The sequence below is a fragment of the Ruditapes philippinarum genome, unplaced genomic scaffold, assembly GCF_026571515.1.
Source record: "Ruditapes philippinarum isolate M1 unplaced genomic scaffold, ASM2657151v2 ctg1750_1_1_1_1, whole genome shotgun sequence".
Taxonomy (NCBI): domain Eukaryota; kingdom Metazoa; phylum Mollusca; class Bivalvia; order Venerida; family Veneridae; genus Ruditapes; species Ruditapes philippinarum.
The window spans coordinates 151805-169214 of record NW_026856818.1 but is presented as its reverse complement, the minus strand read 5'-3'; the positions used below and the strand labels follow the sequence as shown (position 1 = coordinate 169214).

At 31.9% G+C, this 17410-nt stretch overlaps 1 protein-coding gene across 6 annotated transcripts in view; it reads left to right on the top strand.

Moving 5' to 3' along the window:
* LOC132747791 (serine/arginine repetitive matrix protein 2-like) overlaps positions 1-17410 on the top strand; it is a 97918-nt gene that overhangs the window by 72276 nt on the left and 8232 nt on the right. For all 6 annotated transcript variants that reach the window (XM_060737290.1, XM_060737288.1, XM_060737289.1 and 3 more), the window contains 3 exons: positions 1647-1718; positions 6001-6063; positions 15812-15859. In XM_060737290.1, coding sequence (XP_060593273.1) covers positions 1647-1718; positions 6001-6063; positions 15812-15859 — 183 coding nt within the window. The remainder of the gene's footprint in view (positions 1-1646; positions 1719-6000; positions 6064-15811; positions 15860-17410) is intronic.

Sequence of the window (17410 nt, the reverse complement as noted above, 5' to 3'; positions counted from 1 at the left end):
AATGTTGTGTTGATGGAAATCAAATTCAACTAGTACTTCATTAAATATCATCATAGCGATTTTCAAATACACATTTGTTTATTTTCCATGCCATATACATGTATATTTTATATGCATGTACATATAAAGGTGTACATGTATATTTTGTGAAATAAAATTAGAAAAAAAATCCAATGATATAACTCGATTTGATGATCACTTCTCCCTAAATTTCAAAACTTCTCCCTATTTTTCCTGAAGGGAGAAGTCACTTCTCCCTAAATTTTCAGTCCAAGGTAGTCCCTGAAAATACACTTAGAATTAAATTGAAATTGCAATTTTAACTGGGGGGTTGTGGGGGGGGTTGTTGGCTTTTGTCAGCCCTGCCGTGAGGGACATTTAAATTTTTTGTCAATGTCTCTAAATATCAGCAGTTTAACATTACAGCTATGTGGTCTGTTTTAGATATATACTTTTATTTCTAAATGAGAGGCTTTTATAATGTAAGCCCATTATAAACAACACTTGATTATTTTGATAGTTACAGACGGATGGACTTTTTCATGAACACAGGGCATGTCCATATTTTGTATAATGAATAAAAGGTGCTGGGTTTTTTCACAGGTAGGGTCCTTGCCCTTTTCTTATATTTGAGGAAAAGTAACGCATATTTTTTTTCAGATGGAAATAAAAGCTTGATTTAAATTGAATTTTAGGGGGAAACACTGCCCTTGTATGGCCCTTGCTAAAGAAGGGAGAAAAACGCTGAGGCATTATGCTCGCAAAGAATATTTTGAAAATCAAAGATCTTTTTTTGGTCTACTTGCTCTATATACTGCTGCGTTGTTTATGTCACATGTTTGTACGGAGACAGTGTATTTGGTAACAGATCAATGCTGTATTTCCTGAAATTTGCTTCAAGTATGTACTAATTGAATACTAAATTAAATAAAATACTCTCTCGAGTGTACAAGCAGTGTAATAGACTGACATCAATTACGGAGATGAATGTTGGTAAATAAGGAGGTGTTAAAAAAAAAATGTTTGCACTGGGACTTTAACTTTTTGTGCCCCCACTATAGGGGGGGGGGGGGTATTTAGATTTACCCTTGTCCATCTGTCCATTCGTCCACCTGTTTTCTTTTTGTGTCGCAAGTAACTCAAAAAGATACCTAGAGTCATGAACCTTACAGGAATGTAAATCAGCATGTGAAGTTGTGCACCTGGGTATTTTCATGTGGATATATTTAGTATTTATTATATAAGTTATTGCCCTTGACTTAGTAAAAATTTTAAATATTCAACTTGTGTTGCATAGTTCAATATTTTGGACACTGATAGATATAGGCTATACAACATACATGTATGTATAATGTTTTCTGGCCTTAAACCTGCTCCTGGTGACAAGAGATTCAAACCATGCAGCTAGTGCAGTCCAAGACCTGGTAGCCAGCACATCTGTGGTGCCGTCTGATCATGGTCTGCACTATTTGTACCACCAAACTAACCAAATGTATTTTTAACTGTCTGGCAATATTATTTTCTCATGATTGTGAATAAGCTGTCAGGCTAGCTTACAAAATGTTTGTGATTCTTTGGTGCCAGCAAAAAAAATACAAAAAAACCCCAAATGTTTTATAATATATTATGGTATATTATGTTTATAGGATAGTAAAAGACTCTGACAGTGAGGAGGATGCAGCACCTTTACCAACCAGAAAAAGAAAAAAGAAGTCCAGGTAAATATCTGTCAGCTTGTTTTTGTTGGACAATAATTTTTTCAGTCTTTATTCATATATGGATGCTGATCTTTTGTTTCCCTCCATGCCTGAATAGTTTAATGTTGCTGGCTTCAATAGATTTGCTGTTCTATATATAGTTCTGTCATGGTCATTGAAATCTTTCATGTGTGTGAGTTATCCCTCTAATGTTTGGAGGAGCTATTTATCTTTCATGTGTTTGGAAAGTTACCTATCTGTTTTGTGTAAGGGCTGTGTAGCTTTCATGTTTAGAAGCTACCAATCTTTCACATGTATGAGAGTTATCCTTCTTTCACATGTATGGGAGTTATCCATCTTTCATGTGTGGGAGTTATCCATCTTTCATGTGTGGGAGTAATCAATTTTTTCATATGTTGGAGTTATCCATCTTTCATGTACTGGAGTTATCTATCTTTCATGTGTGGGAGTTATCTAGCAAATTAACCAAAAGGGCAAAGTTTAAGCCTAGATGCATAAACATGCATAAAATTGTGCAGAAATAGGCATCCTGAGGGTGTCTCTCCCACCAGTTAAGCTAAAAATTTGCCATAATGTGTGATTTATGACACAAACAAATAAAATGCATTTCCTTAAAGTATATGAATTAACATTACAAGAAAATATGGGACAGAGTTTTATCTTAAATGTAACAATATCTTCTCAATTAACATTTCCTCTTCCTTGTCTTTAGACGTCAGTGTTTAATTCCAGTGTTCTGTGAATGGGTCTGGGTTGTTTGAATTGTGAAAAATAAGTGCTGTATGAAAAAATTTGTAAATATAGTCCAATGTAATAATAATATTCTTAAAACTTGCTATTGAATTGGGGTGGGGGTGGGGAAAATGATAATTATGCTTGAATTTGGAAAAGTTTTTAATTCTTGATAAGCACATTATCAAATAAAGTCTCATAGTTTAATGTCAGTTGCTCAAGTTTTTAAGTCATTGACAATTTTTTCAATGACCACAGATTAACTGTTTTGAATATTTATGAACAGTTTTTTTGCTAAAAAAGATAATATTTGGCTTTGTGAAAAAAATGTCTAAATTTAGTCTCCCCAAAACCGTTAGGAAAAAAAAATAGACACATCTAAGTAAAGGTCATTTAGTCATTTTTGTCTAGCTCTTTTTTATGTTGGAGGAAATTTTGGTTTTATATTTTATGCAGAGTAAAGTGGCAGATGACTTTCATATACTGCACATATGGGAGAAGTATAGTAGAAAATAGCAGACAAAATATGACATTGATATATAAATGTATATATATACTGTCATTACGGATATGTTTTATTGGCGTGGTATAGCTTAAAATGGATGACATGATATGGTTAAATGTAGGAAATGTTTGCCCTTTGATTTATTTTCTGGAATAGTATAATGCAAATCTAGTATTCTCTTATTATATGTGATAACGACAGACACTTTTGTCTGTATCATTTTCTTTTTATTTAAAGGCCCATTATGCCTCAGACTGATATGCTATCATTTTATTTTCTCATTTTTTGTTTGTTTTTGGTATCTTGTCACAGTTTTAAAAAAAATTGTCATTTGTCATAAAGATGAACTACCTTTTGCTTCTTTTGCTCTGTTGGTATTTAGTATAAATAAAGTGAATTTGTATTTTGTATGGAAGTCAAAATACTATTTTGTTTACATTTGGCTACATGTATGACACATTACTGCAATTTCAATGCTATTTTTCAATTGTTTATCATCTACCATGCTCTTCATTCGTTATTAAAACACTTAAAATATAATAAAATTATGTTCAACATCATTTCTAAAGAGTTCTGAAAAATGTCTATTTCTGAGGCATAATGTGCCATTAATACTTACCAGGTTTTGTATTTGAAATAAAAAAAAAGTTGTATATTTGGTTGAAATTTTTGGATTGTCATACAAGTTTTTATTTATTTAAAGCATTATTGAAATTTTATTCAAGCCTGGTTATGAATAGAAATTGTAGCTTTTTTTTTAAGCATCAACCAGTCTGTACAGTACTGATGTCATATGAGGTATCATGGTTATTGTCCACAGTAGTGTTATGATTGGGAATTGTTAAGTTCATCCAGATTAACCCAGTTCAAGACTGTGGATAAAAAAACCCACATTGGCATATCTACATTTAATGACAACTTAATGTCTAAGATTGTGAGAATAATCAGTATTAAAGAAAATACTATTGCCTTTTTAATCTACTTTTCAATTGTTTGATATGCGATGTGGTAGGAAATCAGCGATTCCATGAAATATTCATGATAGTTTATACTGTCTAGCCACGGTAAAACAAAATTATATTAGCATTTGCCACGTGGAACGAATAATGATCCACATGTCTTGTGTATATATATATATATATATATATACAATATTCAAATTTTTTCTCTGAAGCAGATTAGTAAAATAAGAATTAGAAAACATCTATTTAAAAAGCTTTACAGAATAATTTTTTAGTTATTTAAGAAAATTACTTCGAGTAATACTCGCCTTATTTTGATACTCTAGTTGGATTATGTAAATTTGATATTGTTTTAACACTGTTAATATCCAAGCTCCGTCGTTGAATTTAGATAAAATTCTGCTTATATTTAACCCCTTATACCTGAATTACCTGATTTTTAGCTCGACTTTTCTATGAAAAGGGGAGCTATCCTACTCGCCCCGGCGTCGGCGTCGGCGTCACACCTTGGTTAAGTTTTTCGTACCACCCCACTTTATTTCAGAAGTATTACAAGTATGGCTTTGAAACTTACCATACTTGTTCACCATCATAACCTCCATCTACAGACAAGAGTACATAACTCTGTCAAGGTTTTTGACAGAATTATGGCCCTTTTTTGACTTAGAAAGTGTATTGAGCTTGGTTAAGTTTTTTGTACCACCTCACTTTATTTCAAAACCATTGGAGGTATTGCTTTGAAACTGACCATACTTGTTTTACCATCACGACCTTCATCAACAGACAAGAGGACATAACTCTGTCAAGGTTTTTGACAGAATTATGCCCCTTTTTGACTTAGAAAATACATTGAATATGGGTAAAATCACTTATTGCCTTAACCCTTTGAGATATTGCTTTGAAACTTTTAATGCTATTTCACATCATTACCCCCATCTGTACGCAAGAGAAGGTAACTCTGTCAAGGATTTGTTTTAAAAATTAAGGCCTTTTATCGACTTAGAATCTTGGTTAAGTTTTTTAGTACAGTCCACTTTTTGACTGAACTGTTTGAGATATTAATTTGAAAGTTGGAATACTTGTTTACAATCATGATTCCCAAACATGTCCAGGAGAAGGTAATTCTGTCAAAGATTTTATTTGAATTATGGCCCTTAACTGTCAATGTTTTGTATTATAGGCAAGCACTAAAAAACTTAAAAAATCTAAAAAAATTCATTCCTATCCACTTGTTCACTTTACCATAAATTATGTCATATAAACATTGCTGTAATATTCAAGGGTATCAAACAACTAGTTCACTTTAAAAATACAGAGATTCTTGTATTGCCTTTTACTGCAAAAACTTTTTTTATTGGCAAGCACTAAAAAAGTCGAGCGCGCTGTCTTACGGACAGCTCTTGTATGTATTGGACTTGCCTTGCTTTGACTTTGGAACAGTCCATTCCAAATTTTAGGGATTTCAGTGACTCAAATTTCAAAAATTGAAGTATGTACAGTGTAGAACCTGGTCGGACCCCTCATCTCCACAAACACATTCTTAGTTTATTCAAATATAATTTATTCAAGTTTATTTGTGAAGAAGGCTTTAAGCTTGTATAAATCACACTACTGTGAGGCCACCTTACTCAGGAAATAAACAGAGCTTAAATGTCATGATAGGAAACAGGGTCTGGTCTCCGGTCCATGATTATCCTTGAATTGGGAGACTGTCATTACTGTAAACAGCCATCTTACCTCTTAGATATGTCAAGTTAGTTTAAATGATGTATGCATGCCGTCTGCTGGCGCCCAGTCCTGAATTCTTCAGTAGTTGTTTTCTCTTAAGCAGATTTTTATTCAAAACATTACAGAAAATTGAAATTTATGTTGTGAACCCATTATTATAAGTACCGGAAGTTACGTAATAAACCCTTGGTTATTTTACAGAATAGTTACCCAATAATTGCCCAAGAATTTATAGAAATTGAAATTTTATTTTGTAAACCTTAATTATTTGCAGAATGCTTTAGTATTGACAGGACTTTTGAAATATTTTGTTTCCTAATGTATCAACTAAAGTCATGCTCTCCTCCATTTTCAGGGATAAAAGTGACTCTCCGGAAAGAAGGAAGAAAAAGAAGAGTAAGAAACATAGACATGATCGGTAGGTCAGGTGACCAGGTCACATGGTTACTATATATAAAAACTGGACTAAATGTGATTGAAACTTTGTTTTTGATTTATTTCTAGTATCATTAGTTTTTATTTATTATTCACAAATTTCATGGTTAATATTTAATCATCAAATTTATTTCCCCAGCTTTACACACAAACAGCATGTTTTTCTATTATGAATTACTTAGTAGTTTGTTAATCATGTTAATTTAACTCTATTAATCTCAGAACCTGCAATCCAGACTTTTAACCAGTAACCTGCTGAATAACTGAAAAGGACTTGAGCAACTTCCTGTCTGGGATAGTCCATTATCAATTTTGGGGCTGTTAGGTTGAAATTTTGAAGTTAGTCAGTTAAAGGCCCATTATGCTTAAGAAATTCTATCACTTTTATTTCTCAAAAAAAATAAAAAAATATTTTTGGTACTTGTAACAGTCACACAAAAATATAATCATTTGCAATATAATTGAACCATCTTTGCTCATTTTGCTTTGTTGGCAATTGGTATGATTATAGTGAATAAGTATTTTGTATGGAAGTAAAAATACTACTTTGTTTACTTTTTGGTACTTTTACGACACATTATTGCACATTAAGCACTACTTTCCTCAGCTGTAAATTAATCTAACACGCTCTAAATCAATTATTAAAACATTATTAAACACACATTTGACATTTCTGAAAAGAATAATAAAATACGGGTTTCTGAGGCATAATGTGCCTTTAACAGTGTAGAGCCTGGTCAGACTGCATGGATGATGGTGGTCCGAGACTGCACATGTGTGTAGACTGGCCTGGCTCTATACAGGTGGCAAAGCCTTATCAGTTTCAGCAGGGTAATGGCTCCTAAACATAGAAGGTACATTCACACGTAAGAAAACAACAGAGCAATATTCTGAGTATTTTTGTAATTATGAAAATCAGTTAAATGAGTTTGTTTGTTTGAATGTGTTTTATGTACAAAAAAAGAACAACAACAAGAGAACAACAGATATTTATGAATATTAATTCTTTTATATGACAGAATGTTCAGAATGATATGTGAATTCTTTTAAAGAGATTTTACTTTTAAGTTTTAATTCCAAACCTCTCCACTTATACGATTTTCCTGTTTTTATGTATGAAGGGATGTCGATGGTCTTTTGCCACTTATAAAAGTTGCCATGTCACCCTGTGACCTTAACAGATTTTATGTGAAGCAGATTTTATTAATGCATAGTTTTAAAGGTCAGTGTTCAATGCCTTGAGTGGCAGTTGATTACTTTGTTATATTAACGTTTTCTGCCAAGAAACATGTCTAGGTCTTTACATTTACCTGAAGAATTGGTTCAGATTTATGCAGTAAATGTTGAACTGTTGTTTTCAACTGTGAATGTACCTTTTATGAAGTTTTCCTGACCAAGTGCCTTTAAATAGTAATAACTCTCACTTTGGTGAAAATATAAAAAAAATCTTGATAAGGTGCATAGAACATACATAGTTCCTATTAAAATAAACTTAAATACATGTACAAGAAAAACAGCAGGAATTCCTACAGCTTATAGTTTAATGAGCCATATTTTTCATACATTTCCTTATATTTGATGTTTTTACAATCATATACATTTGTTCTTAGTAATTGTAATAATTATGTAGTGAGTAATAAATTATGAAGAAATTTTAAATTGATGATTTTCAGTCATAAAAATCATGTAGAGCCTTATTTTCTTCTTAAAAGAAATTGTTGTAAAATTGTTCATAAAGAATAAGTTTTCAAAAGTGATAAACATGCATTTAAAAAATCAAAAAAATCCAGGTTTTTCGAATTATACACTATAGTAGCCTTGCTAATTCATTAGCCTTAAAAATCCTTTCAAATCCGAGTAAATTGTCTTACCTGTATTATTTTTACTCTTGAAGGGACTCCACTGAGGTTTTTAAATGTGGTGGGACTGGAAATATTTTTCTGAGATTTTTTTCGCACATTTTATTTAGGTCTCGTTCAATAGCTTGTGTAAAAATTTTCAGGTCATTCCTTCACCCCGTTTTTCCAGAACGACATTTTTTATTGTACAGAATGACCCAAAAATGAAAAGAAATGCAGCTAAGAGTCACCCAAAATATCAATTTTCAATTTAATTCTTAGTATTTTTCTTTATTTATCGTTTGCAGATTTGTCCAATTTAACTGCTGCGCAATTTTTTTTTGTAAAGTTTTCAACATTTATAGTTTTTGGCCTTAAGCCCCCCTGCGGAGTCCATTTTATGACTAGAAAACCTGTCTGATCCGAAACGTCAAAATTCTTGCACCACATGATGATTATTATAATTTGTATGTTACACAAGACAATCTTAGCAATTGTTTTGAAAAATTAATGTTTAATTTTGTCAAGATGTTGTTATGAGTAATGTTACCATGGCAAATTTGATGTTCGATTTTTTTATTTTCTTCCTTTGTATATTTTTGTCATTGCATTGATGAATTGAATTCATAAAGGTGTGTGTAATATGTTCGTTGGGAGTTGTTTAGAATTAAAGATGGTTATATAATAACATGTTGGGCTGGTTATTTGGAGTCGGTTATGAAATTATGTTTATATGAAATACATTTTATTACTTTCTCGTACATACTGTTATATGTTGTCTGTCATTTTAAGTTGATTTTCCTCAGTCTTGTAAAATCATTTAAGTTAAAGAGGTCAGCCCAACACGATCTCATTTCGGCTAACCTCAATATGTGTTGGGTTGAATCTGTCCAGTAAATGTTGTGAAAGAATCATCCTGCCATCTTGTTAAGTATAACATTTGTCATCTTAACGCAAAATTTTTGTAACTATATAATTTGTACAGGTACTGATCCAGCTTAGAAAGTCTTGACAGACTTGCCACTGCTCAGAAACTTTTAAACTGTTCATGGTTTTAAAATGGACTCCACTGAGGTTTTTTTTAATATGACAGGACTGGAGATCCGGGTAGCAATTGTTTTACATCTTATCCATTAGCTCGTGAGAAAATTTACTGCTCATTCCCTCATTATAATCATTTTGTTGTGAAAAATGGCCCAAAAATGAAAAGCAGTGTGACGGATTTCACTCAAATCTGGCTAATAATCACAAACTCAATTTTCAATTTAATTCTGATATATTTCTTTGTTATCCTTCGCAGATTTTCCATTTAAGTGCTTCTTTAAATATTTGTAAAATTTTCAAATTTTGTATTTTTATGTCTTTAAACCTCAGTGGAGTTCCTATAATAAAATATTAGAATGTTAAGCAGACAACAGGATTATAAAGTTTGCCGAAACTTCATGTGGTGTGCACTGACTGGCTGATCATCATGCAGTCTAGTCTCGGCTGAGTGGCTTCACACCATTTGCCTTGAACCACTGTAGGTTCAAACTGCACCAGTCTCTTTGGAATTTGTTTAATGTGAGAAAAATATCCATCTAGTATACTTAAACAGAACTCCGGTTGTTTTACTCAGGTGCCTGTTTTTGTGCCTGAAATAATGCACAGAGGGGCACTTGAGGTCTTCCTCTACTAGAAAAGCTGGAATTTTAGTCGCCATATGACTTTTGTTGTGCAATGTAAAGTCTGCACTGTACACTTTTCTGTCAGTAAATATTTCAAATTTTCACAACATGGTTTTGTCCAGATTGAAAGATGGACAAGTTCATTTAAGATAATTTGTTGAGGTTTAAGGATTAAGAATAACTTATATAATTATATACTATTTAATCATACATGGATAGTTCAATTTTATTTCATTATGAAACATGCTATTGAGATGTCAGGTAAGGTGTGCTTATATTGAGGAAGTTGTATTTACTCGTTTTAGTAATAAATAGAAATAAATCATTGTCATTCATCATAAAAAACATATTTGGTAAGACGTCAACTTAGCATCGTGAAAATTGTCAACTTGGCATCGGGTGAATGTATATTATGGAATATGAGTTAAGATCTTCGATAAATATTTAACAGAATCAAATTTACTATTCATAACTTAGTCTTTAATACATGGAATATTTTAGGTACAAAAATGTTATACCATATTTAGTGAAACCATTGCCATGGACACAGCACTAACAAATTTATTTTATGACTACATCATTATACAGTCGAACTTCGTTCGCTCGAACTCGGAGGGCCTGTGTAAATTTGTTCGAGAGATCGGTAGTTCGAGCCAACCGAGGTTGCACTATTATTACGTTGATCATATGCCTAAAGGTTTTTCTAGCTTACATCGGTCGAATGATAAATGCGTCAATATAATTGTTTGTTAGTACATCTGTTCGTCGAATACTTCATATTCAGAATTATTATCCCAGTGTTATAATTAAGTATTAACGGTACGCTGTGTTAATCTATATTCATACATATTGTAATTGGTTGAGTTCGATTGGGCAATCACACCAAACTTGTTGAACAATGTTCAAAATATATTTTTATGTTTATAATGAATTTAATTTTAAAAAATAAATTTATGAAATATTTATTAAAAAACATTTACAGTAGCATCTATTTGTAGTCATTTACTAAAAAAAACACACATACAAGTATCATTCTATAAATAGATAACTCTGTTACTATTCACTTTACAAGAACCACGGTTGTAATTAAAGCCGTCCGGGCGGGTAAACGTCATTCTTTATTGGCATGCATATTTCACTTATTTCAATAGTTATTTTCTTTTTATCGTTACCATAAACGGCAAATCAACAATATTATCATACAAATAAATCGGTTACAACACCTCTTATTTTGTATCAATTAACCTTAATTACCTTTGTCACGATCACGAGGTGTTAAAAACATGTGTCGCCCACTGTCATATATTTAGGACATACCGACTTGTCTTTTTGTGTTCGACCGAAAAGGTGTGATTTTTACTATATTTCTGCCGAAGGGACCAGAGATCAGGTTCGAGAGTTCGAGCGATCGGTGTTCGAGCGATCCGAGGTAGAACAATATATATTATATAGGAATTTTGCCGGGACTGGGCGATGAGTTCGAGCGAAGGGAGGTATTCGAGCGATCCGTGTTCGAGCGAACGAAGTTTAACTGTATAATATAAATATAATTATTTTATGAAGTCATTATGTGTGATACATGTATTTTATATAGTTGGAATAGCTTATAAGTTATGAAACATGTTTTGTTGTATTTTCACTTTTGAAAGACGATTTAAAAATGAAATTTGCTAATAAACTGTGACATTATCTTATTGTGAAAATAACTTTGATCTGAGATAATGAAAATATGAACTAAGACAGACGGCTTACACAGTGTATGATTACAGTGAAATAAACAGGCTGTGTTGTAACTTGATTGAACATGACATATTTACGAGCGTCTATAGTCTATATTCTATATTTGTACACATAAATGTTCATCAGTCAAAAATTTATGAATTCTTGTCCATTTTGTTGTTAAAACTCATTTGAAAAAAATTCCACTTTGCATTTTAATCATCTGTTGTTTTTGTTCTTTTCTGCAAATTTCAATTTGCTGGCATGAAAAAAAAAGGTAATAAATTCTTATTTTGTACAGTTATTATACTATGTTCTTCTTCGATATAAGAGATAATTATGGTTTGCAAGAAAAAAGATTAAATATTGAAATGCATAATTTAATAGGATTTTTAGATAAAATATCATGAACAGAAAGTCAACACATACATTTTAACTCACAGAGTTGATATTCATCTGATATGTTGCTTAAAATTTTACACCAGATATATTCCGTAAATTTTTTATGTTACTCTAGTGTTACTACAATAACTGTTGTAGAATCGGTAAAAAAAATTATTAAAAGTTATTTTCTTATATTAAGGACAACGGCCCAAAGACACGTCCCTCTTTTTAACGCCCCTGAGCTTTTGTCGCCATTATTTTTATTCACAGTAAAATTATGTAGTAATGAAATTATATCTTAATTACTTCTGGATTAAATGACCTACACACCACTCAAACGTTATGTTAATCAGCCATATGATTAATTATCCCCTCATAACCATTTTGTCAGACTGAAAATGTTTATGTATTATAACAGATATTTTGATCAATTTGTACACAACAGTTGATTTTGTTAATTACATGTGAATCAAGAGCATAATTTTAGAATAATCATTATTTATGAATTTGTGAGACATACAGAATGAAACAGAACTGTTGCAGATAGAACTATGAACTATTTTGCTTAATGTAACATTTTGATGTTGCCTGAAAATACTTTTTTTATGGAGCATACAAGTTACTGGTTGTCCTTCCTTCCTCCGGTCTTTCCGATTTCTCGTTGTGATCTGTGCAACTTCATTAAAAAAAAGTTTTATTGATTGATAGCTTTGATGAACAAAACATTGACCTTTACCACAGATTGTTGGCACCAAGGTCAAGGCCATGTCTTAAAATTTGTCAAAGCTAGGTCAGGGAGCGTACATGTGCATTACCGATATTTTTGTGTTCACTGTTGACCTCACAAGATTTGAGTTCAATTTAACCAAAAGTACTTCATTATAACCAAACGTACTTCAATTTAACCCAAAGTACTCCAATTCAACCACAAATACTGCAATTTAACCAAAAAAGTTATGTTAAAATTATATATATACTTACAGAACTGTTGTAGATTTATTTATGAACTATATATATGTAATTGTAACATTTTTTTTCACTGTTGACCTCACATTTAAACAATCATCCTATTTTTGTTGCTTGCTTTACGTTGCTGAAGTTAAACATTAGAACGAGTAAAGGTAAGAATATTTTCCAGGATGTATGTTAAACATTTCTGTTCGTCTGTCCGTCTTTACAGCATCAAATACTAATGGTGTATGATGACAAATTTTTATATATTATATTTTGTATTGGAACTTTTTCATTTCACATTGGAGAAAGGAAACATGTTACGTTACATTCATGCCTCATGTTCTGAATCATGCTGACTGTCAAATGAAACTTCAATTTGTTCAATTTTAGACCAATTTGCCTTATTTTTACATTCTGCCTTGTGAATTGTTTTGCCTATAAGTTTGTATTTGGAGGGTGCTAAATGTTACATAAAGTCTGGTGTGACGCTACAAACCTAGGGGAAGGCCTAATGTTTCTCAGATAGTGCCTTAATGTTTGATAAATGACTAATTCTGTCTACCCTGATTCTACAGTATGTAAAACAATGGGTCTTAAGTCTTCAGATTTGTGAATTTGAATCCTGGGAGCTGACACATAATGTTTCCCGAGTTATAATATTTTTAAATGCCATTTTTCCTACTCACTGTTGAAAATGATTTATGTGTCAGAGAAGTTGGCAGTAACTTGCAAAAAAAAAGTTCCAAATAACCCAACCAAGTAATGCTGTGATACTGGACATTAATAAGATTCGTTTCTTAACTACATACAGATATAATTTGATTGCTGAACTCAAAAGTTTACACAGGTGCTCTATCCAATAAAATCAACATATCAACATATTTTAAACCAAGTTTTAAGAAATGTGTGAAGTTTCATTTCTCCCTCCCACTAACACCTACTGGAAAAGGATGATCAAAGAAAAGCTTACCAAAAATTAAGACTGGCAGAAGCAATATGTAAAAGATCGTAGGTACGTGCATGCAATTCATTACGGAGGAAAATAAGCTGTTTCATAGAGGGTCGGAAATGATTTCTTTAACAAGTATGTACAGTATTGTAAATATACAAGTACGTACAATATATTAGATAAGTTATACAAAAAAAAATTTAAGTCTTACACGTAGCTCTTAGTTTCGGCTCGAGGCAAATATCATGTATAAGTCCTGTCACCGAATGTTCCAAGTTTCACCACGCACTGACGGGTCAACTTGAATTAAGGAAACGATCATTCTCTTTTATACCCGTGTGATTTTTAATTAAGCAATTTACGGATGTTTCCACATGCGGAAACTGTGGTTATTCGGCAGTGTTTTTTTCGTAACAAATGTTACAACATTGTTTTTATAGAGATAATTGATTTGGTCCTGTTGTTACGAAGTTTCATTTGACAGTCGGCACAATAATGAATATTTTACATCTTTTAAAAGAATCAAAATAAAAAAAAAAAAATTGTTGGGATATATTTTTTTTCTTATTTCAACTATTTTGAACAAGTCAGTTACTGTTTAAACTCAACATCACATTAATGGGAACGTTATACATGTACTGGTTTTTAATTACGCAGAAATTCCTAGAAAATGACTTTAAACAGTATTATTTAATAATTAAACTTACATTGGTAAGGGTATAGGTTTTCTCTCGACTTCTCACATATTTTACAAGGAATTGGTTTGTTGTCAATACATTGGTTTACTCTGCATGCTTTTATCATTATGTGGAAACTGATCATGATAAATATATATGAAATGCAAAGCCATGTCTTTGGGACAAAATTTTTACATGATTATTTATAAAAATACAAAAAAGATTTAAATCATAATTAAAGATTTATGAATTTTTGATATCCATTGAAGTTGTTCAAATTTGATTAAAAAGAATTATTTAGTTAGTTATTTTTAAATTATGGATGACTCTTAGTCACTAATTTAATACTATGTCAGATATTGTGCTACTTTAGTTATAAAAAGTTCAAAATTAAACAGGGCTTTTTTTTCACAGGTTGGGGAAGCAGTAACCCTTCCCTTAAATTATGGGGGTAAATTTGCTTTGTATATCTGTAAATTTAGCGAAAGAAAAAAACTTGATGAAATTCAAATTCAATATTTGGTTTTTAAATGGGGGGTGGTGGAGAGGCTGCAAGAATTTTTTCTTTGGGGAAGCTGCCCTGGAATCTCCCCTGCTATTGAAGGAGAAAGATCCCTGAATAGGGATCAGTTGCTAAAATAAACATGAAAAAAGTTAAATTCTGTAAAAGGTTGGATATGGCATGATTATAATTGCATATTTCATATTTATGATGCTCATGCCATGCATTTATTAAATATTCATAAAGGTTTCATTTACATGGGAAAAAGACTGGGAATGATTGGTATTCTTTTTTTCCCTGCTACATCAAATATTCAAAGCTGTTGTGAAATCATGACAATGTTATAAAAAAACAAAAAAAACAAACAAAAAACATCATGAAATATTAAATATGTTTGATTCATTTGTAAAAATTATCCCATATCAAAGTTGGATTGAAAAAATTACCCCCCCCCCCCACTCTTATAAAAAAGAAAATAAATAAATATAAGTGTTTTTAAAAAATATGGATAGAACATATTTTTTTTTCTGAACCATTGTAAATATTTGGTACAAATAACATTTAAAATCATTTACTAACTCAGATATCGAACAAGATCAAAATTGAATAAAGAAAATGTAAAAACCAATTGCAATTGCTTTCTTTTTGTCTGTATCAGACAAACTGGTTGTAAATTTTTTTTGTCCCAAAGACTGTTGCATTTAAATGTGTGACATGCCAGTTTCCAATCCCGTTTAAGTTCCATCAAGACGCCGCATATCATCGAAGATGACAACAATAAATCGGTTTCACTCGTTTTAATACTATCTTTTGAAGCTTATATATTTCTTCAAGGTGTCTCGGTTTTGATGGAATTTCAACGATATCTCATTTTCATCACTGACAGACTATGAAACATTTAATAGACCATTAGTTCTACTTTAAGACAATTTGTTTTAAAAGCCTATTTGACATGTTTTCAATGCACATTTAAATGTGAGATTGTCGCCAAGTTATTTCTGTCATGTAAGTTATTGAAATGTTTGTTTTCTTCTGCTTTAGGTCTGAAAGTAGAAAAAGTAAAAAAAGAAAGCATAAGCATAAGAAAAGGTAAGAACTTTTATAGTACATAGTAAATAATGAAAAGATATGCATAAGACAATGTAAGAACTTTTTTAGTGCACAGTAAATAATGGAAGCATAAGATAAGGTAAGAACTTTTTTAATACACATTAAATAAGAAAGCATAAGAAAAGGTAAGAACTGTTAAGTACACATTAAATAATGAAAGCGTAAGAAAAGTGAGGAATTTGTGAAGTATTTAATCAGTTAAAAATGAAAGCATAAAAAGGTAATAACTTTTTATAGAACACAGTAGATAATGAAAGCATAAGCATTATATATAAATAACTTCTAGTAGTAAGAGGTATATAATGAAAGCATAAGAAAAAATATGAACTTGTGTAGTATTTAAACAATTAATAATAATAGTTTAAAAAGGTAAGAACTTTGCAGTATTAAAAGAATAATAATATCTGTCATATGTTGCGGTTCGGACCGGAATATCCGTCCCGAGGGGACCCGCCCATTGGGCGGTAACGAGGCTTGCCGAGTTACCGCCCATGGGCGGGTTCCCGAGGGACGGATATTCCGATCCGAACCGCAAACATATGTCAGATATTTTTTCTTGCATATTCTGCCATATTATTTCATATTTAAAATGGTTCACCTCAATGCGATATATGTTCATGAAAATTAAAGTCATTTCATCCGTTACTATTTTCTTACAATAGCGTATGAACTTACAACTTAAATAACAACAGTGAAATGACGTCATCATAAGCACATATTTCCCTTCTAAAATGACGTCAATTTAACGCGGTTCATCCATAAAGTGCGGTAAAATGACGTTGTTGTTTGGCACGCGACTCATCTGGAACCCCCCATGCCAGATGAAATTTCCGGCATGGGTAAAACTCACGGAAACGCCAGTCTGCTATGCAAGAATAAATGAGCCGCTTCATGACAAAACCAACGTAATGCGTTTGCTACCAGCATGGATCCAGACCAGCCTGCGCATCCGCGCAGTCTGATCAGGATCCATGCTGTTTGCAATCAGTTTCTCTACTTGTTATTGGGTTTGTAAGCAAACAGCATGGATGCGCAGGCGTGTCTGGATCCATGCTGGTCGCAAACCCATTATGTTGGTTTTGTCATGGGGCAGCTCAAATAATGCAATCAAAAGAAACTGAGTAAGACAATAAAAACAACCGAAACTATAAAAGTACATCCAAAATAGAAAGCTTTTGAGAGGTGAAAATATTAAAGCATTTCTGATGCATAATGGGCCTTTAACATACTTTGATTTCAGTAAGCTCTTCGTCTGTAATAATTGGATTCTGTATGGATTTTGTTAAAAAAAAAATATTGGCATTTTCTCTTCAATTTAAGTTAAAAAACTTAATTTTCCATTACCCTCTAACTTTCAAAGATTCCAAGTTTTCCCTGTAAGGTATGCATGTACACAACACATATATGATAGAAATACTCTTTATTTGGATTCTTTTACGTGGGCTAAGTGTTACTTCCTCACCATAGCTCTGCATAAAGGAACAAACGGAGTTAAATTATTCAAGTGTATTTATACCTCTATTTCTGTAA